This window comes from Enhydra lutris, unplaced genomic scaffold (genome assembly GCF_002288905.1).
Source record: "Enhydra lutris kenyoni isolate GAN:26980312 unplaced genomic scaffold, ASM228890v2 scaffoldscaffold43, whole genome shotgun sequence".
NCBI lineage: Eukaryota > Metazoa > Chordata > Mammalia > Carnivora > Mustelidae > Enhydra > Enhydra lutris.
This window is the reverse complement of record NW_019154127.1, coordinates 15910763-15935874: the sequence shown is the minus strand read 5'-3', so window position 1 is coordinate 15935874 and position 25112 is coordinate 15910763. Positions and strand designations below refer to the sequence as shown.

General features: G+C 44.0%; 1 protein-coding gene across 5 annotated transcripts in view; it reads right to left on the bottom strand.

Moving 5' to 3' along the window:
* Positions 1-25112, bottom strand: part of LOC111155689 (protein arginine methyltransferase 2) — a 40443-nt gene that overhangs the window by 13727 nt on the left and 1604 nt on the right. For 2 of the 5 annotated variants that reach the window (XM_022515987.1, XM_022515989.1), the window contains exons 2-6: positions 24444-24542; positions 17714-17821; positions 16640-16822; positions 13616-13777; positions 12519-12683 (exon numbers count right to left, since the gene is read on the bottom strand). In XM_022515987.1, the coding sequence (XP_022371695.1) occupies positions 12519-12683; positions 13616-13777; positions 16640-16822; positions 17714-17821; positions 24444-24482 (657 nt within the window). In that variant the 5' untranslated portion in view covers positions 24483-24542. Of the gene's footprint in view, positions 1-12518; positions 12684-13615; positions 13778-16639; positions 16823-17713; positions 17822-24443; positions 25060-25112 lie in introns of those variants that run through there. The other 3 variants (XM_022515991.1, XM_022515990.1, XM_022515988.1) reach the window with 2 other exon arrangements.

The following is a 25112-nucleotide window of genomic DNA, read 5'->3' as shown; positions in this document are numbered from 1 at the left end:
AAACACCAAATCATCAAACTGCATACTTTACTATCTTACGATTTCCTAATTATACCTCAATGCAAGAGAAGACAGACAACAGATAAACAGATTACAGAAAAAGAAGTGAGCTTCAAAGGGAAATTAGAGAATTGATTCCATTTTCTATAGCACCAAGAAACATAAGATACCTGGGAATAAACCTAACCAAAGAGGTAAAGGATCTGTACTCGAGGAACTACAGAACACTCATGAAAGAAACTGAAGAAGACACAAAAAGATGGAAGACCATTCCATGCTCTTGGATCAGAAGAATAAACATTGTTAAAATGTCTATACTGCCTAGAGCAATCTATACTTTTAATGCCATTCCAATCAAAACTCCACCGGTATTTTTCAAAGAGCTGGAGCAAGTAATCCTAAAATTTGTATGGAATCAGAAGAGCCCCTGAATTGCTAAGGAAATGTTGAAAAAGACAAACAAAACTGGCAGCATCATGTTGCCGGATTTCAAGCTTTACTACAAAGCTGTGATCACCAGGACAGCATGGTACTGGCAAAAAACAGACACATAGACCAGTGGAACAGAGTAGAGAGCCCAGATATGGACCCTCAACTCCATGGTCAAGTAATCTTCGACAAAGCAGGAAAAAAATATACAGTGGAAAAAAGACAGTCTCTTCAGTAAATGGTGCTGGGAAAATTGGACAGCTACCTGTAGAAGAATGAAACTCGACCGTTCTCTTACACCGTACACAAAGATAAACTCAAAATGGATAAAAGACCTCAACGTGACGCAGGAATCCATCAGAATCCTAGAGGAGAACATAGGCAGTAACCTCTTCACATCCTCCACAGCAACTTCTTTCAAGACATGTCTCCAAAGGGAAAGGAAACAAAAGGGAAAATGAATTTTGGGGACTTCATCAAAATTAAAAGCTTCTGCACAGCAAAGGAAATAGTCAACAAAACAAAGAGGCAACCCACGGAATGGGAGATTTAAAAGGCTGATATACAGGATCTATAAAGAACACCTCAAACTCAACACACACAAAACAGATAATCATGTCAAAAAATGGGCAGAAAACATGAACAGACACTTCTCCAATGAAGACATACAAATGGCTAACAGACACATGAAAAAATGTTCATCATCATTGGCCATCAGGGAGATTCAAAGCAAAACCACATTGAGATACCACCTTGGACCAGTCAGAATGGCCAAAATTAACAAGACAGGAAACAGTGTGTGTTGGAGAGGATGTGGAGAAGGGCAACCCTCTTACACTGTTGGTGGGAATGCAAGTTGGTGCAGCCACTTTGGAGAATAGTGTGGAGATTCCTCCCTAAGAAATTAAAGATAGAGCTACCCTATAACCCTACAATTGCACTACTGGGTATTTACCCCAAAGATACAGATATAGCGAAAAGAAGAGCCATTTGTACCCCAATGTTTATAGCAGCAATGGCCACGGTCACCAAACTGTGGAAAGAACCAAGATGCCCTTCAACGGACGAATGGATAAGGAAGATGTGGTCCATATACACTATGGAGTACTATGCCTCCATCAGAAAGAACGAATACCCAACTTTTGTAGCGACATGCATGGGACTGGAGGAGATTATGCTGAGTGAAATAAGTCAAGCAGAGAGAGTCAATTATCATATGGTTTCACTTACTTGTGGAGCATAAGGAAAAACACAGAGGACATGGGGAGATGGAGAGAAGGGAGTTGAAGGAAATTGGAGGGGGAGGTGAACCATGAGAGACTGTGGACTCTGAGAAACAATCTGAGGGTTTGGAGGCGAGGGGGTTGTGGGCTTGGGTGAGCCTGGTGGTGGGTATTAAGGAGGGCACTTACTGCATGGAGCACTGGGTGTGGTGCATAAACAATGAATTCTGGTACACTGAAAAGAAATTTTAAAAATTAAAAATTAAAAAAAAAGTGAGCTTCAAGAGAGATTACAACTGAGAAATATTTTTTAAAAGCTGGAAATGGTCTACAAAGTGAATATAACATCAATTTATGAAAATATGAATCTTGCTTACATTATCAAAGCATGTTCATGTCAGGTTCTAAACCAACACGCTTCTGGGAATTAAATTAACTCACCCTTAATTTATGCTCATTATTCCCTTTATTTATTTGCTTAAAAAAAGATAAAAAGAAAAAAGAGTGTAACAAAAAAACAGGAACAAAGAACAACAAATAGAACACAGTAACAATATGGTGTATAAATTAATCGACTATATTAACAATCACTTTGAATGCCCATGGTCTAAATATACCAATTAAGGAGGAGTCAAGATGGCGGAGAAGTAGCAGCTGAGACGACTTCAGGTAGCGGAGATCAGCTAGATAGCTTATCTAAAGATTGCAAACACCTACAAATCCAAGGGAGATCGAAGAGAAGAACTGCAATTCTAGAAACAGAAAATCAACCACTTTCTGAAAGGTAGGACTGACGGAGAAGTGAATCCAAAGCGACGGGAAGATAGACCGCAGGGGGGGGCCGGCTCCCGGCAAGCGGCAGAGCAACAGAGCACAAAATCGGGACTTTTAAAAGTCTGTTCCGCTGAGGGACATCGCTCCAGAGGCTTAACCGGGGTGAAGCCCAGGCGGGGTCAGCGCGGCCTCAGGTCCCGCAGGGTCACAGAAGGATCGGGGGTGTCTGAGTGTCGCAGAGCTCGCAGGTATTAGAACGGGGAAGCCGGCTACAGAGACAGAGCCGAGGAGTGACTCTCAGCTCGGGGTTACCTTGAACCGGTCGCAGGCTCGGTCAGCTCGGAGCGCAGCCGGAGGCAGGGTGACGGGAGTAAATCGGCGCTGTTCTCTGAGGGCGCACTGAGGAGTGGGGCCCCGGGCTCTCGGCTCCTCCGGGCTGGACACCGGGAGGCCGCTGTTTTCATTCCCGCCCTCCGGACTCTACAGAAAGCGCTCAGGGAACAAAAGCCCCGAAAGCAAACCCAAGCGGATGACTCAGACCGGCCTGGGTAAGGGCGGTGCAACTCCGCCCGGGGCAAAGACGCTTGAGAATCACTACAACAGGCCCCTCCCCCAGAAGAGCAACAAGAAACCCAGCCAGGACCGAGTTCACCTACCAAGGAGTGCAGTTTCAATACCAAGGAGAGCAGCGGAATTCCAGAGGAGGAGAAAGCAAAGCACGGAGCTCATGGCTTTCTCCCCATGATTCTTTAGCCTTGCAGTTAATTTAATTTTTTTTTCTTTTTCAATTTTTTTTTCTCTTCTGCTAAATTTTTTTAACTTTTACCGTTTTCTTTTTTAACATTTTTTAAATAGTTTATCTAATATATATATATTTTTTTCCTTTTTATATTTTTTCTTTATCAGTTTTCTTTTTTTAATTGTTTTTTTTTTTTCTTTTTCTTTCTGAACCTCTTTTTATCCCCTTTCTCCTCCCTCACGATTTGGGATCTCTTCTGATTTGGCTAAAGCATATTTTCCTGGGGTTGTTGCCACCCTTTTAGTATTTTACTTGCTCCTTCATATACTCTTATCTGGACAAAATGACAAGGCGGAAAAAGTCACCACAAAAAAAAGAACAAGAAGCAGTACCAAAGGCTAGGGACCTAATCAATACAGACATTGGTAATATGTCAGATCTAGAGTTCAGAATGACGATTCTCAAGGTTCTAGCCGGGCTCGAAAAAGGCATGGAAGATATTAAAGCAACCCTCTCGGGAGATATAAAAGCCCTTTCTGGAGAAATAAAAGAACTAAAATCTAACCAAGTTGAAATCAAAAAAGCTATTAATGAGGTGCAATCAAAAATGGAGGCTCTCACTGCTAGGATAAATGAGGCAGAAAAAAGAATTAGCGATATAGAAGACCAAATGACAGAGAATAAAGAAGCTGAGCAAAAGAGGGACAAACAGCTACTGGACCACGAGGGGAGAATTCGAGAGATAAGTGACACCATAAGATGAAACAATATTAGAATAATTGGGATTCCAGAAGAAGAGGAAACAGAGAGGGGAGCAGAAGGTATACTGGAGAGAATTATTGGAGAGAATTTCCCCAATATGGCAAAGGGAACAAGCATCAAAATCCAGGAGGTTCAGAGAACCCCCCTCAAAATCAATAAGAATAGGTCCACACCCCGTCACCTAATAGTAAAATTTACAAGTCTTAGTGACAAAGAAAAGATCCTGAAAGCAGCCCGGGAAAAGAAGTCTGTAACGTACAATGGTAAAAATATTAGACTGGCAGCAGACTTATCCACAGAGACCTGGCAGGCCAGAAAGAGCTGGCATGATATATTCAGAGCACTAAACGAGAAAAACATGCAGCTAGGCTATCATTGAAAATAGGAGGAGAGATTAAAAGCTTCCAGGACAAACAAAAACTGAAAGCATTTGCAAATACCAAACCAGCTCTACAGGAAATATTGAAAGGGGTCCTCTAAGCAAAGAGAGACCCTAAAAGTAGTAGATCAGAAAGAAACAGAGACAATATACAATAACAGTCACCTTACAGGCAATACAATGGCACTAAATTCATATCTCTCAATACTTACCCTGAATGTTAATGGGCTAAATGCCCCAATCAAAAGACACAGGGTATCAGAATGGATAAAAAAACAAAACCCATCTATATGTTGCCTACAAGAAACTCATCTTAAACCCGAAGACACCTCCAGGTTTAAAGTGAGGGGGTGGAAAAGAATTTACCATGCTAATGGACATCAGAAGAAAGCAGGAGTGGCAATCCTTATATCAGATCAATTAGATTTTAAGCCAAAGACTATAATAAGAGATGAGAAAGGACACTATGTCATACTCAAAGGAACTGTCCAACAAGAAGATCTAACAATTTTAAATATCTATGCCCCTAACGTGGGAGCAGCCAACTATATAAACCAATTAATAACAAAATCAAAGAAACACATCGACAATAATACAATAATAGTAGGGGATTTTAACACTCCCCTCACTGAAATGGACAGATCACCCAAGCAAAAGAGCAACAAGGAAATAAAGGCCTTAAATGACACACTGGACCAGATGGACATCACAAATATATTCAGAACATTTCATCCCAAAGCAACAGAATACACATTCTTCTCGAGTGCACATGGAACATTCTCCAGAATAGATCACATTCTTGGTCCTAAATCAGGTCTCAACCGGTATCAAAAGATTGGGATCATTCCCTGCATATTTTCAGACCACAATGCTCTGAAGCTAGAACTCAATCACAAGAGGAAATTTGGAAAGAACCCAAATACATGGAGACTAAACAGCATCCTTCTAAAGAATGAATGGGTCAACGAGGAAATTAAAGAAGAATTGAAAAAATTCATGGAAACAAATGATAATGAAAACACAACGGTTCAGAATCTGTGGGACACAACAAAGGCAGTCCTGAGAGGAAAATATATAGCGGTACAAGCCTTTCTCAAGAAACAAGAAAGGTCTCAGGTACACAACCTAACCCTACACCTAAAGGAGCTGGAGAAAGAACAAGAAAGAAACCCTAAACCCAGCAGGAGAAGAGAAATCATAAAGATCAGAGCAGAAATCAATGAAATAGAAACCAAAAAAAAAATAGAACAAATCAACGAAACTAGGAGCTGGTTCTTTGAAAGAATTAATAAGATTGATAAACCCCTGGCCAGACTTATCAAAAAGAAAAGAGAAAGGACCCAAATAAATAAAATCATGAATGAAAGAGGAGAGATCACAACTAACACCAAAGAAATACAGACAATTATAAGAACATACTATGAGCAACTCTACGCCAACAAATTTGACAATCTGGAAGAAATGGATGCATTCCTAGAGACATATAAACTACCACAACTGAACCAGGAAGAAATAGAAAGCCTGAACAGACCCATAACCAGTAAGGAGATTGAAACAGTCATCAAAAATCTCCAAACAAACAAAAGCCCAGGGCCAGATGGCTTCCCGGGGGAATTCTACCAAACATTTAAAGAAGAACTAATTCCTATTCTCCTGAAACTGTTCCAAAAAATAGAAATGGAAGGAAAACTTCCAAACTCATTTTATGAGGCCAGCATCACCTTGATCCCAAAACCAGACAAGGATCCCATCAAAAAAGAGAACTACAGACCAATATCCTTGATGAACACAGATGCAAAAATTCTCGCCAAAATACTAGCCAATAGGATTCAACAGTACATTAAAAGGATTATTCACCACGACCAAGTGGGATTTATTCCAGGGCTGCAAGGTTGGTTCAACATCCACAAATCAATCAATGTGATACAACACATTAATAAAAGAAAGAACAAGAACCATATGATACTCTCCATAGATGCTGAAAAAGCATTTGACAAAGTACAGCATCCCTTCCTGATCAAAACTCTTCAAAGTGTAGGGATAGAGGGCACATACCTCAATATTATCAAAGCCATCTATGAAAAACCCACCGCAAATATCATTCTCAATGGAGAAAAACTGAAAGCTTTTCCGCTAAGGTCAGGAACACGGCAGGGATGTCCGTTATCACCACTGCTATTCAACATAGTACTAGAAGTCCTAGCCTCAGCAATCAGACAACAAAAGGAAATTAAAGGCATCCAAATCAGCAAAGAAGAAGTCAAACTATCACTCTTTGCAGATGATATGATACTATATGTGGAAAACCCAAAAGACTCCACTCCAAAACTGCTAGAACTTGTACAGGAATTCAGTAAAGTGTCAGGATATAAAATCAATGCACAGAAATCAGTTGCATTTCTCTACACCAACAACAAGACAGAAGAAAGAGAAATTAAGGAGTCAATCCCATTTACAATTGCACCCAAAACTATAAGATACCTAGGAATAAACCTAACCAAAGAGACTAAGAATCTATACACAGAAAACTATAAAGTACTCATGAAAGAAATTGAGGAAGACACAAAGAAATGGAAAAATGTTCCATGCTCCTGGATTGGAAGAATAAATATTGTGAAAATGTCTATGCTACCTAAAGCAATCTACACATTTAATGCAATTCTTATCAAAGTACCATCCATTTTTTTCAAAGAAATGGAACAAATAACCCTAAAATTTATATGGAACCAGAAAATACCTCGAATAGCCAAAGGAATATTGAAAAAGAAAGCCAAAGTTGGTGGCATCACAATTCCGGACTTCAAGCTCTATTACAAAGCTGTCATCATCAAGACAGCATGGTACTGGCACAAAAACAGACACATAGATCAATGGAACAGAATAGAGAGCCCAGAAATAGACCCTCAACTCTATGGTCAACTCATCTTCGACAAAGCAGGAAAGAACGTCCAATGGAAAAAAGACAGCCTCTTCAATAAATGGTGTTGGGAAAATTGGACAGCCACATGCAGAAAAATGAAATTGGATCATTTCCTTACACCACACACGAAAATAGACTCAAAATGGATGAAGGATCTCAATGTGAGAAAGGAATCCATCAAAATCCTTGAGGAGAACACAGGCAGCAACCTCTTCGACCTCAGCCGCAGCAACATCTTCCTAGGAACATCGCCAAAGGCAAGGGAAGCAAGGGCAAAAATGAACTATTGGGATTTCATCAAGATCAAAAGCTTTTGCACAGCAAAGGAAACAGTTAACAAAACCAAAAGACAACTGACAGAATGGGAGAAGATATTTGCAAATGACATATCAGATAAAGGGCTAGTGTCTGAAATCTATAAAGAACTTAGCAAACTCAACACCCAAAGAACAAATAATCCAATCAAGAAATGGGCAGAGGACATGAACAGACATTTCTGCAAAGAAGACATCCAGATGGTCAACAGACACATGAAAAAGTGCTCCACATCACTCAGCATCAGGGAAATACAAATCAAAACCACAATGAGATATCACCTCACACCAGTCAGAATGGCTAAAATTAACAAGTCAGGAAATGACAGATGCTGGCGAGGATGCGGAGAAAGGGGAACCCTCCTACACTGTTGGTGGGAATGCAAGCTGGTGCAACCACTCTGGAAAACAGCATGGAGGTTCCTGAAAAAGTTGAAAATAGAACTACCCTATGACCCAGCAATTGCACTGCTGGGTATTTACCCTAAAGATACAAACGTAGTGATCCTAAGGGGCACGTGCACCCGAATGTTTATAGCAGCAATGTCTACAACAGCCAAACTATGGAAAGAACCTAGATGTCCATCAACAGACGAATGGATAAAGAAGATGTGGTATATATACACAATGGAATACTATGCAGCCATCAAAAGAAATGAAATCTTGCCATTTGCGACGACGTGGATGGAACTAGAGGGTATCATGCTTAGCGAAATAAGTCAATCGGAGAAAGACAACTATCATATGATCTCCCTGATATGAGGGGAGGAGATGCAACATGGGGGGTTAAGGGGGCAGGAGAAGAGTAAATGAAACAAGATGGGATTGGGAGGGAGACAAACCATAAGTGACTCTTAATCTCACAAAACAAACTGAGGGTTAATGGGGAGAGGGGGGTTGGGAGAGGGGGGGTGGGGTTACGGACATTGGGGAGGGTATGTGCTATGGTGAGTGCTGTGAAGTGTGTAAACCTGGCGATTCACAGACCTGTACCCCTGGGGATAAAAATACATTATATGTTTATAAAAAAAATTAAAAAAAAATTTTTTTTAATAAATAAATAAATAAATAAATAAATAAATAAACCAATTAAAAGACAGAGATTATCAGAGCGGTTCAAAAACTAAGACCGAGGACATTGGGGAGGGTATGTGCTATGGTGAGTGCTGTGAAGTGTATAAACCTTGCGATTCACAGACCTGTACCCCTGGGGATAAAAATACATTATATGTTTATAAAACAATAAAAAATTAAAAATTAAAAAAAAAAAAAACAAAGACCGAACTAGGTGCTGTCTCTAAGAAACTCCAAATACACTGACGGGGCACCTGCCCGGCTCAGTCAGAAGGGTGTGCAACTCTAGATCTCAGGGTCATGAGTTCGAGCCCCACATGGGGTGTACAGATTACTGAAGCATTTTTAAAAAGTTAATAATAAAATGAATAAATAGATATACTGATACATAGAAATTTAAAGTAAATGGACGGAGACAGACATACGATGCTAACACTGATCCAAAAAAGCAGGAGTAACTTGTTAATTTCAGACAGAGCAGACTTCAGAAGAAGGAAGTTATCAGAGATAAAAAGGGGCATAACATAAGGATGAAGGGGTCAACTCTCCAACAAGACCTTATACACCCTAACAACAGAGCACCACGTGTGAGGGAAAACACAGAGAGCTGCAAGGAGAGAGAAGCAGCTGGCGGCCCTGTCCCAGAGAAGAAATGATCCAACAGGCAGAAGGTCTGCAAGGACACAGTGAACTCAGCACCACCATCTACCCCAGGATGTGCTGCACATCTACAAACCGCTTCATCCAAGGGCAGAATACGCCTCCTTCCCGGCCTCCACGGAGCGCTCTCCAAGAGACACACTTTGTCCTTCCCAGGCACCCACGGAGCACTCTTCCTAAGACACATTTTGTCTTCTCAGGCTCCCACAGAGCACTCAGCAAGAGAGACACGTTCTGTCCTTCCCAGGCCCTCATAGAGTGCTCTCCAAGAGACATCTTCTTCCCGGGCACCCATGGAACATCTCCAAGAGACACGTTCTCTCCTTCCCGGGTCCCCACAGAGCGCTCTCCAAGAGAGACACGTTCTGTCCTTCCCAGACACCCATGGAGCACTCTCCCTGAGACACATGTTCTGGGTCATAAAACACATCTTCACAAATGTAAAAGAAGAGAAATCATACAATGTCTGCTCTCAGACCACAGTTTAACAGAGTTAAACTAGAAATCAAGAACAGAAAGATAGCTGGATAATCAAACAACACTGGAGAAATGAAAAAGTATTTCTAAAAAAAAACAATACAGGATCAAAGAAGAAATCTCAGCAGAAATTTTTAAAATATTCTGAATGTGGCCAAACGCTTTGTGCATGAATTGATAGTCATGTTTTATCTTGTAAACTGTTAATATGTTAATATAGATTACACAGATTTTTTTCTTTTAATATGACAGAGAGAGAGAGACAGCGAGAGAGGGCCCACAAGCAGGGGAGTGGGAGAGAGAGAAGCAGGCCTCCCACTGGGCAGGGAGCCCCATCCCGGGACCCTAGGATCATGACCCGAGCTGAAGCCAGATGCCCAACCACTGAGCCACTACCCAGGCATCCCACACAGCTTCATCTTTAAATACTGAACCAGCCTTCAATTCCAAGATAACCTCTTCTCTGTTACAACGTTATTCCTTTTGTGTACTGCAGGGATACACTTGCTAGTACTCCTGAGGACTTCTGTATTTACGAACAGGAGTTCCTGGGTTTGGTTTTTGGTTAGGGTTTGGTATCTCAGGTCATGCATGTCTCACCAAGTGAGCTGGGAAGTCTGTCCTCTTCCATTTTCTGAAAGACACTGTTCAGATCTGGTGTTATTCTTTCCTAGAATGTGTTCATACATTTCACCAGTGAAATAATTTAGGCCTACAGATTTCTCTTCAGAAGGTTTTCAACTGTAAGTTCAATATCTTTACTAGTTATTTCATTATTCAGGTTATCTACCTCATTGTGGGTTAGTGTGGAAGGTTGCAGTTTTCAGAATGGATGTTTTCATCTAAATTTCTGAAGCTGTGTATGGGGGGAGAGAGCCAGAGGAAGAATGACAATGAACTAAAGACCAGCTCAGTGTACTTCAAACCCTGGTCTTCCTTCCCAACCTTCCTGCTCCTATATGCCTTTCAAAGTCCTCCAACAGCGTCTCCCTGAGCCCTGTCTTGGATCGAAAGCTGCATTACGTGGGAGAGACAGGGTGGGGTGTGGTTTACTCCATCTTACCGGGAACTAAAGCAAGGTCATTGCTACGTATGATTTTCTTTTTAATTTATGCATTGGAGAGACAGAGAGCCTGAATGCACAGGGAACAGGGGCAGAGGGGGGGAGAGAGTCTCGGGCAGACTCCATGCTCAGCAGGGAGGCCAGTGCAGGGCTCGGTCTCGCAACCCTGAGATCACAACATGAGCCCAAACCAAGTCAGACACTTAACCGAGGGCGCCAGTATGTATGATTTTTAAAAACAAAACTGGACTCATGTTGTACATGCTTTTTTGTGCTTTTTTTTTTTAATTCCTAAAATCATTACAAGTTGAAGGTGTACAGCCTGGTGATTTGGTTTACATAATTGTTAAACGATTACCACAGTAGGGTTATCTATCACCTCCTACTGACACATTGAAAAGACAGGAAAACTTCGCCTTGTGATAAAAACTCTTAGATCTCCTGGGATAGAGCCCCCCGCCCCCCGCATCGGGCTCTCTGCTCAGCAGGAGGCCTGCTTCCCCCTCTCTCTGCCTCTCTGCCTACTTGTGATCTCTGTCTGTCAAATAAATAAATAAAATCTTAAAGAAAAAAAAATAAAAGTTTAAAAACAACACCAACCACCCCTAGATCCACGGCTGACCTTGGGACACGCAGGGATTAGCACTGACACCCCACATAGTCAAAAATCCACACAGGGCACCCGGGTGGCTCAGTGGGTTAAGCCGCTGCCTTCGGCTCAGGTCATGATCCCAGGTCCTGGGATCGAGTCCCGCATCGGGCTCCTTGCTCAGTGGGGAGCCTGCTTCTCTCTCTGCCTCTGCCTGCTTGTGTTCTCCTGTGTGCGCGCGCATGCTCTCTCTCTCTGATAAATAAAATCTTTAAAAAAAAAAAAAAATCCACACAGAACCTTTGACTCCCCGAAAACTTGATTACTAATAGGCTATGCTGACCTGAAGCCTTAACAGGAACATCAACCGTCACAGGCATTTTACGTAATTTGTATTGTGTACTGCGTTCTGACAAAGTAAGCCAGAGAAAAGAAAATGTTAAAATCATAAAGCACTGTCCTGTATTTATCAAAAAAAAATCCCATGTATAAGAGAGCCCACACAGTTCAAACCCACGTTGTTCGAGGGTCGACAGTCCTCTGGTAAGACTGTCCCATGCATCACACAGCAGCGTCACTGGGGTTGCCACGCTGTATGTGACGGCCCCGGTGCTCACCTGCGTGGTACCTGAAAGTCTGTACCTTTCAACCACAGCCCTCCCAACAATTCTTTCTCCCCTCACCCTCCCACCCTCCACTAACCACAAATTTGATCTCTTTTTCTAGGAGTCTGGTGGGTGAGTTTTGTGTTGCTGGTTTTAGATTCCACATATAAATGAGACCATATGATGTGTCTCTGTCTGACTTACTTCACTTAGCATAATGCCTTCAAGGTCCGCCCACATCACGGACAGCAGGGTGTCGTGGCTCACGGCCGTCCGGCACAAAACAGAAGACAGCACCCGGACAAGCACCAGGTGGTTTCATTCAGCACGACAGCCACAGCTCTCCCCAAGATGTTCTGCTCACACCAGCCCCTCCAGACCCAGTCCACACCCCTCCCTGAAATCTGCACTTCCCTGGCGCAATCCACGGCCATCCCACATGACCCAGCGCCCATCCACGGCCATCCCACGTGGCCCAGCAGCCATCCCGCGTGGCCCAGTGCCCCTTACCAGCAGGCAGGTCCCCATCCACTCGGACACCAGCACGTCCACCTTCTCCGGCAGCACCACATCCTCCACCTTCTGCTGGAACACAGTGATGATGTCGGCAAAGCCATTCTGCATGACCAGCTGCCCTGTGTGCTGGGCCATCTCACTGGCCTCCACTGCGTACACCTGCATGTCACAGAAAGGCATCAGCAAGAGTCCCACCCACAGAGCAGCCTGGCATCCACTCTCCCTGGGCCCAAGGCTCCAGCCAAGCCAGAGGCAGCCTCAAAGAAAACAGCGACAGAAGGAAGGGAGTGTGCTGGATAGCAGGGACAGATCTCCAACAGACGGAGCCCTGACAAGGGAGCTACCTCCCATCTTAACTCCACCGTCTGCCTAAAACAGATGGGGGACAGCCGGTGGACAGAAGAGTCTGCATGCATACCGTTGCAGAGGCCCTCTGGGTCAGACCCGGTAGCTCAGCTCCCATACACACAGCCACATACCCCAGAGTTTCCCACACCGGCCTGAGAACGATCGGACTTTAAGGGTACCAGTGGCTGAGACAGCTTCAAGCTCAGGTTGTCACTGGAAGGTCCTGAGTGTTACGTCTTGGTTCTGATAGCATCTGAACTCCAGTGATCACTGTCCTGCAGTTTCCCTCATAAACTAGAATTTCACCCAACTGTGTCAGGGGCATTTCAGAGGCTTCAACTCTGGAGCCTCACACATGCTTTGCAGGGAAGAAGAGAAAGGACCCCAGCATGCGTCACGTAGAGTGGTCTGTCCTGTCCCTGCCAGGCGGTCCTCACTCGGTGCAGGGATAACACATGGACAGTGACCTACACAAGTGGCCCAGCCCCAGCCCACAGACACGTGTTCCTCTAGCTGATAAGTATGTTACAAAAAACATCCAACCGCACGCAACTCCGATATTTTCTGCTCTGTCCTACTCTACTCGGTGCTGCTGGTAACTCAGCAGGCCGAGGTCATGACCGCCGACAGGCTCAGCCCACAAGAACACATTGCCCATTTCACCAACACGATGCCTTTGCATGCGGACGACACGTCCCCAGACTCAGCTCGAAGCTGCTGAAGGAGAGCTGTTTCTTACTCACGGCTTTAGGCTGCGCGTAGTGGGCACAAAAGAGGCTGATGATCCCTGTTCCGCAGCCGACGTCCAGAATCACTTTATCTTTCAGAGATTCTTTATTTTGCAGGATAACATTGTGGTATTTAGTTGTCCGTGGCTGGTCTGCCAACATTTCCAAGTGAAGTTTCTAGAGGAAATACACATTAGGAATCACTGCCTGTAATATGAACTGTGCTGAGCTCTGGTTTAAGAAGGAAGATCAGAGACTGAGCTAATAATCCCCTTGACCCCACCACACCATGCCTAAAAATACGAGCAACAAAGGAAAAAACCACAAAATCCAAAGACCTAAATATGCTGGCACATAAAAACACAACACTGAAGAAATGAAATGGAATTTTCTGGAATCCTTCCAGTTCAGTGTGATGCTACCTATGGCTTCACCCTGTACCTCCCCAAGAGCCGGATGAGCACACAGGCGGGTGGACCACTCAGGAAGCGGAGCAGACACTGCCCTCCTGACCACTGTTCCCACTGGAGACAGGAGGAACCACCAAATTCCCCACCAGGTACCACTTGGCTAAGTAAACACCAAGAGAGATGCCAGAGGAGGCACACTGGCCCCTCATGAAACTACAGCTCTGGAGGGAGCTGATGACCCCACAGGGGTGAGCTCAAGGTCTCTAGCCATGTCCAGAGGGAGGAAAACACATGAAACCCAAGATAACGTAACACCCCATGGGAATCACGCCAATCCCCAGAGAAAAAGAGAAAGGCTCCTCCAAATGGTTCATGAAGCCACGGGTGGAAGTGAGAGCCCAGGAAGGCTGCACCCACAACACTGGCCCCCACGCCCCACTTCTCAGGTCTCAAGCTGCAGAACACCCACTGTACACACAGTACGGCTGTGAGGCAGACACTGAAGCTACCCAGACCTCGTCAGCACAGATAGGAAGTCTGCACAGGGCCTTCACAAGCCCATCGTGGCTCTTCACAAAGACACTCAGCGCTGAGAAACAAAAGACTGAGGGTCAGAGAGGACACAATCGGGACTCAGCCATCCCACCTGAGTAGTCCACCTTGACGGAAAGTCAGAACTAGGAGGCTAAGGTGTACGTGTAAGTTGACAAAAATAAAAAGAAAAATGAGCAAATTATATGAAAGTTTACCAAAAAAAGAAGAAATAGAAAAGGCCAACAAAATATAGAAGATGACCAATCTGACTTTAAAAATGGAAATCAAAATCAAGAAATACCATAAGATGAGAGATCTGTATTTACTTTAGCAATGTGTGGTTGTGAAACGAGCATTCATGTACACTGGTGGCGTACAGTTGCCGATCTTTCTGGAGGGCAAATTGGCAAGACCCGCCAAAGTGAAAAAACACATACACCCTACAAATTTACCCAAGAGAAATTCTAGAAGTTTAGCAAGATTTCTATAAGAGAAAACCCATTACAGCACTGCTTGTCATAGGGCAAAGCTGTTAAACAAGCAAACCACCAATAGGGTCCTTTTAAAATCAACAAAACACTCTTAATAGTCTGAAAGCTCTACGGACACCTGAGAGGCTCAGTTAGGCATCTGCCTTCAGCTCGGATCATAACCCCAGGGTCCTGGGATCGAGTCCCACATCAGGCTCCCTGCTCAGCAGGCAGTCTGCTTCTTCCTCTGCCCGCTGCTCCCCCTGCTTGTGCGCTCTCTCTCTTCCTGACAAATAAATAAATAAATAAATAAAATCTTTCAGGAAAAAAGTTTGAAAGCTCTAATCGTATACATACATCAAGGGGTTTTCATTTATTGTAACACGTTTAACCATGAAATGGGACATACCTACCAAAAAAGTACATGAGAAAGTGCTCTCAGGTTGTCGATATAGTTACACAGCAAACACTCGCGCAAGCAACAGCACAACGCTGCCCGCACCCCACACCTTCCCAGCCCAGCCCTGCAACCAGGAAAGCCGGGAAAGCAAACCTCACTGAGCGTGGAGAGGGACGCCACAAGGGCTGGGCCGGCTCAGCACTACCCCTCCACCGCGACAGACTCCAAAGGAAGAAGCCTACATTACTACCTCCGCAGGAGGAAGATTTTCTCCTGGCCTAGCAACAGTCCAGCCAATGAGAAACTGCCACACTCAGCCAATGAAAAGCCGCCGCCGCCCTCCAAAGGGCTTTGGTTCCACACGGCCCCGCCCACTCCCCCTTCCTTACGAAAAGCCTCCTGGCCTTGGTTCTCCAGACTGGCCTGCAGTTCCCCACGGGGCGCTTGGCCTGCACCGCAGTTCCTCCGCTCCTCGAATAAGCCCACTTTGCTGGATGACAGTTATTTTTAAGGCTGCCACCACCACAGACGCCCTGGCAACAGGAACCACCATCCTGACTCCCAGAGGAACCAGCTCCCTGGTCACTTCCCTTCATAAACATCTTTGAACACTGCTTTTTAACTTTATGTAACTGAATCGAGTTATTCTTCGATGTCTCGCTTCTTTCGCCCAACATTCTGTCTGCGATGTTTACTCTGCACGCATCAGTGTTTGTCTAGCTTTAAGATATAAACAGGGGCTGTCTGGACCGCAGTTATGGGTCTCTATCCTAACTGGGAAAAAACTCCAAAAAACAAATAAGCCAGTTATTTAGAGGTATTATTGTTGGCTTGTGTAACATTTTTGTATTTTATTTTTAAAATAAAATGTGTTACTATTTTTTAAATGCTGAGAAAAGTTCATCATCTCATTGCTCAGATAACATCTCTAAACCACCATGGGCCACTCCAGCCCACCACCTGCTTTTGTAGGGTCTGCCAGCTAAGAATGGCTTTCACATTTTTTAATTGGTTTTTTAAAAATCCAAAGAACATGCCATGCTCATTTCCTCATGGTCTTACGGCTACTCACGCACCACGACGGCAGAGCCGAGGAGCCACACGGCCTGCTGAGCCAAAGAAAACGTCTGCAAACCCTGCGCTAAGCCACGAAGAGGAACAGCCCAGCTGAAGCTAACTCGAAAGCTGAGGCAGGAAACCGCCGCCTCCGTGGCCCCAGCCGTACCAGCGTTCCATAGCTGCCGAAGTACTCCTCATCCTGCCACGTGTCCTCAGGGTCACAATCCTCCAGGTGCTTCCCGAGGTGGTTTGCAGGTATGTACCCACAGCAGCCTGCACGCTCGCCCCACCACCAATCAGCAGTTGTCTGCCTCAGGATGAGAATTTTTTCTCCTCTCAAAAAGCTGAGCTGGAAAAAAACATACAAAGAAGTCAAAATTCAAGAAAAACCTGTAGTTGGAATTTCAGTAGTGGCTCAGTGATAAGTCCCCCATCATTGGGGCCCAAATCAGCTATTTCAAAAAAGACTCAATGGGTAATTACACAAACTCACAATTTCTGAAAATGATACCAACATTTAGAGACTTTTGTGGAACATCTACATGAAAGAAAGCACAGCTTAACTGATATTTTTTAAAGGAAAGATTAAACATTTTTGAACAACTTAAGACAGAATTTCTCTATCGCCTCTTCGCTGTAACTCAGCTATGTGGCAGCTGATTCACTTACTGGAGTAGAAAAAGCTACACTCAAGTCAGTATCTTTTTTAAAGATTTATTTATTTGAGAGAGAGAGAGAGTGGGAGTGGGAGGAAGGCCAAAGGGAGTAGGAGAGAGGACCTACAGCAGACTCCCCGCTGAGCACTGAGCATGGAGCCCAACGCTGAACTAGACCTCACAACCCTGAGCTCATGACCTGAGCTGAAATCAAGAGGTGGATGCTTAACCATCTGAGCCACCATCCTCAAGTCAGTATTTTTATTTTATAGCCTTAATTTTCATTAACTAGAATAGGTTCTAAATCAAGGTTTCCAAAAAGAAACTGCAACATGTGCTTCCTTCCCCCATTCCTCACCCAGATATCTTTCACCTAAGGCTTGGCATCAGCATCTGTTAGGCTAGGAGGAGAAGGGTCACTCACAGGTCTCATTTGGCTCTGAACATCTGAATACTTCTTAACTTTGGTATGACTTCTTCAAAATTCTTATCTAATTCTGTCATCTAGCATGCCATTTAGCCAAATCCATAAAACATGGACCCAACGCCCGAGGCCCCTGCATGTAACAAGTGTGTAGGGTTACCTGCGTCTGGTCAGTGGCAGAATAGTCTGCAATGGCCACGAACTCTTCCGGCTGCACACCCTCCTGGAGCTGCTCCTGGTCACCACACTCCACGTGACCTTCTCCCTCCTGCTCAAAGCCAAGGGAAGAAGAGGGGATGACTATGGGGCTCCTCTCTGTGTCTGTCCTAATAACCTGTAGCCTTTGGTTATCAGGAAGGTTTCAAATGAAGATCCACGTGACCAGGTTTAATCCCACAATTTGGGTCATCTTCACCAGCAGGATCGAGGGATCTCACCCTTACTCCACCTCTCCTTTTTGTCTCTAGTACAAAATTACTTGCATCCTAAGAAGAACATCAAATAAGTAAGAAAGAGGCACTTTTAGTGTCTACTTGGTGACGGACGCTGATCACCAGCAACTCCTTCTGGAAGTTGTGACTCGCCCCAAGAGAAAGAAGACCTGTTTCTGGGTCTCATGCTCTCAGGACCTCGTCAGACTGGAGGACAACTGGGCAGGCTTCTGGAAGGTGCCAGTGACCAGGCCCGACCCTCATGGCCTGACTTGGACCACAAGGCTGCTCATACAGACTGCTTAGGACCCAAAAGGGGAGCCTGAGAACACACACTGCCCAGTCTCTACTTTCTGTCAGAAGAGGCTTGTCTGGAAGACATCCACTGGAGGTGGCAGAACCTCCAAGCCCGTGTTCCAGTTCAATGCAGCAACTCCATCCCAATATATACATTTTTAACGAAGTTTCCTAAACATACACGTAATTCGTGTTCTTTGGAAAATGTGTGAGGCACAAGTATACACAAAGGAAAATTAAAACCATCTGTAATCTCACCCACTGGTCAGAAATAATGATGCTTAACAAGTTAACATATATTTTTTTCAGCCTTTTTTTTCCCAAGATTTTCTTTATTTACTGTCAGAGAGAGAGAATACAAGCAGGAAGAGGGGCGGGCAGAGCAGGCAGAGGGGAAGCAGACCCCCCACTGAGCAAGGAGCCCAACACAGGACTCAGTCCCAGGAACCTGGCATCATGACCTGAGCCGAAGGCAAACACTTAACTGAGTCACCCAGGCATCCCTCGGGCTTTATTTTTAAGATTTATTTATTTTGAGAGTGAGAAAGAGCACTCCTGTGGGGGAGAGGGGCCGGAGAGGGAGAGAGAGAATTTCAAGCCAATTCCCTGCTGAGCACAAGCCTGACACAGGGCTCGATCTCATGACCCTGAGATCATGACCTGAGCCAAAACCAAGAGTCGGACGTTCAACTGACTGAACCACCAAGGCACCCCCAGGCCTCTTTTTAAGTGTACACATAGCATGTGCATACAGGGTGTTTACTGGGATCATGAAATTCTGCCTTGTGATATGTGTCCCACTTATTAAATTCTTTATTAAGTTCAATTTGCCAACATATAGTACATAATTAGTTTTCGATGTAGCATCCAATGATTCATTAGTTGCGTGTAACACTCACTTATTATATTCTTAACATTTTTCCTCCTTGTTAAATTATTTCTAAATACCACTTCCTAACTTTCGGTAATATTCTGTGAATTATCGTAACTTATTTAACCGATTTCCTAGTTTGGTAACCTTAAACTATTTCCAGTTTATACTATTACAAATTATGTTAGGATGAACTTTTTTTTTTTTAAGATTTTTATTTACTTATTTGACAGATCACAAGCAGGCAGAGAGGCAGGCAGAGAGGGAGGAGGAAGCAGGCTCCCCGCTGAGCAGAGAGCCCAATGTGGGGCTCGATCCCAGGACCCTGAGATCGTGACCTGAGCCGAAGGCAGAGGTTTTAACCCACTGAGCCACCCAGGCGCCCCTAAGACGAACTTTCTTAAACAAGTATTATTTTGTCTTGTCATGACAATTTTCTTAGGACGAATTTCTGAATGGGAAATGGCAGATTAAGATGCCATGTGTTAATGGAATACTATGCAGCCATCAGAGAAATGAAATCTTGCCATTTGCGACGACGTGGATGGAACTAGAGGGTATCATGCCTAGCGAAGTAAGTCAACCGGAGAAAGACTACTATCACATGATCTCCCTGATATGAGGAAGTGGAGATGTGCAACATGGGGGGTTAAGGGGGTAGGAGAAGAATAAATGAAACAAGATGGGATTGGGAGGGAGACAAACCATAACTGACTCTTAATCTCACAAAACGAACTGAGGGTTGCTGGGGAGAGGAGGGTTGGGAGAGCGGGGTGGGGTTATGGACATTGGGGAGGGTATGTACTATAGTGAGTGCTATGAAGTGTGTAAACCTGGCGAGTCACAGACCTGTACCCCTGGGGATAAAAATATATTATATGTTTATGTTTATAAAAAATAAAAAATTTTTTTAAAAAATTAAAAAAAAAAAAAGATGCCGTGTGTTTACACACACGCACACACTCACACACACAGTTGTTCTTTTGACAGTTTTTTGAGAAGGATGTGACAAACACTTTTTTTTATTTTGCCTTTTTTACTAACATAATACCTTGTGAGAAACTTCCCAATTCTTAGAACCCTAACTTATAAATTTCAACAACTGTATAATATTCTGCAGTAGGAATTCTTCCTGATTCCTCAGTCATCCTTGACTAATGGACGTTCTCCTGGTGTCCAGTTCTCTACCACGGTGTGGCCACAACATTCATACACATTTACCCTCATGTGACATTTTATTTCTAGGAGACAGATGACCGGGGCTGGACCATAAGCTTTTCATTCACACATTTGCGAGACTCTTCCATACAAGGTGCGGCGCCCACACTTCTCCAGCGAAGCGGACAGCACCCTCCAGCGACTACTCATGGCAACGCGTGCCAACGTGGTCTTTAATTTTTGCCAGAGCAACAGGTGTAGAGACGCCAGAAAAAGCAAGTATGTGGGGAAACAAGACTATTTCTTATACTCTGTAAGAAAGACTTTTAATAGTATAAGGGGACACTAATTATTTATTGTGGGGTTTATGACAGATGTTACAAGAGCACAAACAGCGCAAAACTGGGGGCAAGTAAGTAGAGCTAATGTGGAGGCATCTTACACTGTGAAGCGGTCAGACACAAACAGCACTGGGGTGGGTTAAAGATGCGCATCACAGTTTCTTGGTAACCACTAAAATATTAGTAAAAGATACAGGTGAAAAGCCAACAGAGGAGACAATGTAGCATTATTAGCAATATTTCATTAATCCAAACAGAGGTAACACCGGAGAAAGGTACCAAGAAGAAAGGGAAAACAGCAAGATGGCCAACTCAACCACATCAGTCACCATGTTCAAGGTTAATGGACTAAATACTCCAATTAAAGAGCAGAGATTACTGACAGGGAAGAAAAGGACATTTCTACAGGCTCTGTACAAGAGAAACATTTTAAATATAAGGTCTTTGATTCAACATATAGGTGTATGTGCACCTGTAAGCTGGTACACCCGTATTAATATAAGACAAAAGAGACAGAAGACAAAAAAAATGTACTAGGTAAAAAGAGATTTCATAAAAATAAAAGTCAATTAGTTTAGAAAGTAAAAATTATCCTGAATGTATGTGTCAAATAACAGATTCAAAATACGTGAAGCAAAAAGTGACAGATTCAAAAGGAAGTTAAAAAAAAAAAAAAGACAACCCCACAATCCTAGTGGAAATTTCTTTAAAAATTTAGTTATTTATTTTAGAGACAGAGAGAGCAGGTGTCTGAGCAAGTGTGGGGAGGCGCAGAGGGAGCGAAACAGAGCCTGGGGGGGGGCTTGACCCCACGACCCTGAGATCATGACCAGAGCCAAAACCATGAGTCAGACACTTAACTCACGAGCAACCAGGCACAGCCATAGTGGGAATTTCTGAAGCTCATCCTGCTCAGTAACTACACAACAAATGGGCAATAAAGCAGAAAGGACACAAATGTTTGAACAATACTAATAACACATTTGACCTTAATGACATTTACAGAAAACCACCAACTGCAGAAAACAGATTCTTTGTGGACGCGTGTGGGGCATTCACCACAACGGCCCACCTGACTACGCCACAAAGCAGGCCTAAATAAATTTCCAAAGACTGAAATTTTACAGAGTATATTTTCTGACCAAACATAAGCAAACCAAAATTAAATAACAAAGAGATAAATAAAAATCCCTAAATCTCCAGAAATAGCACACTTCTGAATAGCCCAGAAACTGATTTCCACTGCGACATATTATAAAGTATTTAAACTGATCAAAAATAAAAATACAACATAGTTAAGTGTGTGAGGCAAGAAAACTGAGGGTCAGAGGAAAAGTCACAGCTTTAAACACATGTACTAGAGAAGAAAGGTTCAAGTCAGTGTTGCAAATTTCCATGGCAAGATGCTACAAAAAGAGAAAATTAAACCCAAAGGATGAAACAAATAAAGATAAAAGCAGAAATCAATAAAACAGAAAGCAGGTGAACAAAGAGAAAGTCAAAGACAAAACCAGTTCTTTGAAAAGATAAAACTGTTAAAACTCTAACCCTAACCCTAAACCTAACCCTAACCGTACACTAGTAAGACTGCCACAGACCTGCACACAAGGGTGATAGTCACACAGGGGGCGATCCACCGAACGTGACGCTCACACAGGGGGGAAGGGATCCACAGAACGTGACAGTCACACGTTCCACAGAACGTGTCACACAGATCTACAGAACGTGACAGTCACATGGAGGGGGGGAGGTGATCCACAGAACGTGACAGTCACACGGAGGAGGGGGAGGTGATCCACAGAATGTGGCAGTCACAGGGCGGGGGAGGGAGGGTAATCCACACAACATGACAGTCACATGGGGGGCGATCCACACAACATGACAGTCACACGTTCCACAGAACGTGTCCCACAGATCCACAGAACGTGACAGTCACATGGCAGGGGAGGGGGTAATCCACAGAACGCGACAGTCACATGGGGGGGGTACGATCCACGAACGTGATGGTCACACATGGGTGCACTTTACGGGACATGACAGTTACACGGGGTGGGGGACACCGCGGGATGTGAGGGTCACACGGGGCACGCTACAGAAGCGTCTCATAGGGCTGAATCAGCTCTACACACACAAGGGCAAACCCCAAAGTAACGTTGGGAAACGGAAGTCGCAGATGACACGGAGTATGACTCCACTCAGACAAATTCTAAAAAAGCGCACAAACAGCATCACGTACTGTTCCAAGATGCCTACATTAGGTACAAAAGCATAAAAAGTGGTGCAGAAGCACAAAGATCAATTCATAATTCACAGCAGTATTTGCCTGCGGAAACAGAGGAAGAGGAATGGGGCTGGGGTCAGGGAACAAGCGTTACCTACCTTTCCTTCAGACTGCGCGCATCTAAGCATACACAGACACCCACGACAAAATGTTAACGAGCTGTCACTTCTCTGTGCTATGAACGTGATGTTCACAGTATTATTTTGCAAATGTTCTAATATTTTCTAAATTTCTCAAAAGAACAAGAGTGCATCCACAGAACTTAAGTTTTATGATTAATTTTCAGAAACAGGTTAATGAGGGGCGCCTGGGTGGCTCAGTCCTTAAGCGTCTGCCTTCAGCTCAGGACCCTGGGATCAAGTCCTGCTACTGCCCCTCGGAACAATGTGTTACTTAAACTATAACCCCTGGAGGATTTTGCTAGTTAACAAGCACATTTAGATATGCCTTAAGAAAAACATACACTGGCAACAGGTCTTTGGGGAGAAGGACGATACACGACCGAGAAGCTGGGCAGCCGAACGCCCGGTCAGCTCAGGGTGGAACGAAACCACCTGCTTCCCTTTTCCGTTATCGCTCCTTTCTCTTCCCAGACGCCCCCTGGATAGTTAGATGAGTCCTCTGAATGTGCTTGGTTAACTGAAAACTTGATCCTCCTTCTTGTTTGTCCACAAGACGTGTGACTAACGTTTGACCTTCATCGGTCCTTCTGTTGGCTTTTGTTTCTATCTAATAAAAGTGAGACTGTGGAGTTGCTCGGGGCAGCAGTCTTTTCGACTGTTGTCCGCTGCTCCCAATCTCTTGAGGCTGGCTTGTTTGTCCCTAGTTCTTCTCCTGTCGCCGACTGGAAGCACAAAGTCCTGTAAGGGGGGGGGGCAGTTCCTGCTCCGTGGGGAGCCTGCTTCTTCCTCTCCCACTCCCCCTGCTTGTGTTCCCTGTCTTGCTGTCTCTCTCTCTGTCAAATACATAAATAAAACCTTTAAAAAAAAAGAAATTAATGAAATGACACAACTATGAATCAAATTCCTATATATAAAAACCAAAATGAAATTGGAAGGATAGAGAACAAAATGTCAAAACGGACATCACGGCTATGAAAATATTTGATTTTTTTAAAAAGCATTATTTGTTAGAGTATTCATCTGGTTTGTAGTTTTATATATTCAACATTCCTTGAAATTTAGGGTAATTTTTTTTTTAACTAATAGCTTAAATGAAACTAGACGTATGTCCCAGGCAGAAAAAGATATGAATAAATAAATCATTCTAAAGTGTCCAGCCTGCTTTTAAGATATTATGCCTGGGACTTTACCAAGCAACTAGAACAGTGTGAGTGCTTCACAGCACAGGTGCCAAAGGTAGAGTCGCGGCGAGAGGCACACGGCACAATTCAGAATGTCACATGTAACCCTCACAAAGACTGCATCTCCTCCAACCACGAGGCCCCGGCTAGTGGCTGAGCCGTGCTCTCTGCAGTATCTGTGGTCCTTACACACCAGAACCGACATTACCTGCAGTTCACCTTGGAGGCAGTCACCGGATGTGGCCATGGTTCTCCTAGGGTCTGCCGCATCGCTGCCGCGTTTAATACACCATTTTCCCCTCCATTTCTACTTTTAAAAAGAGAGACAATAAGAAAACACTTCGTTATATCTGCTTCACTTCTAAGGTTCTGGTAAAGACCATAGTAAAGGTCCTATGCCAAACGGAAGCAAAACAGTGTCGAAAGAATGAAACAGAGATTAAAATTTTTAAACACAATTCTTTACAGAAACGGGAAGCATTTAAAATTTATGAACTTCTAAGAGTATGCTTTCTTCACTAGTCTGCAAAGGTGCTGATCTTACCTACTGAATGAACACTGTGAGCTTTCTTTAGATTACTGGGTTGATTTAAAACAACAAATCAATGTCAAATCTTTTCTAGAACCTCAATTAAAACTCCCTACTGTGAAAATAAAGGAACCCTCGTTTGAAATGGAGTTAGGACCAGCACGGGGAGTTCTAACCCCACACACTCCTAGACCAACAGGAGAGGGCTCATTTTAACCACCCCAGCAGGAGGAAGATCTCCTACCCAGGCAACAGCCCAGCCAATGGGAGACCGTCATAGCATCACAGCCCAGCCAATGGGAGACCGTCACAGTGTCACAGCCCAGCCAGTGGGAGCTGTCAGAGCCC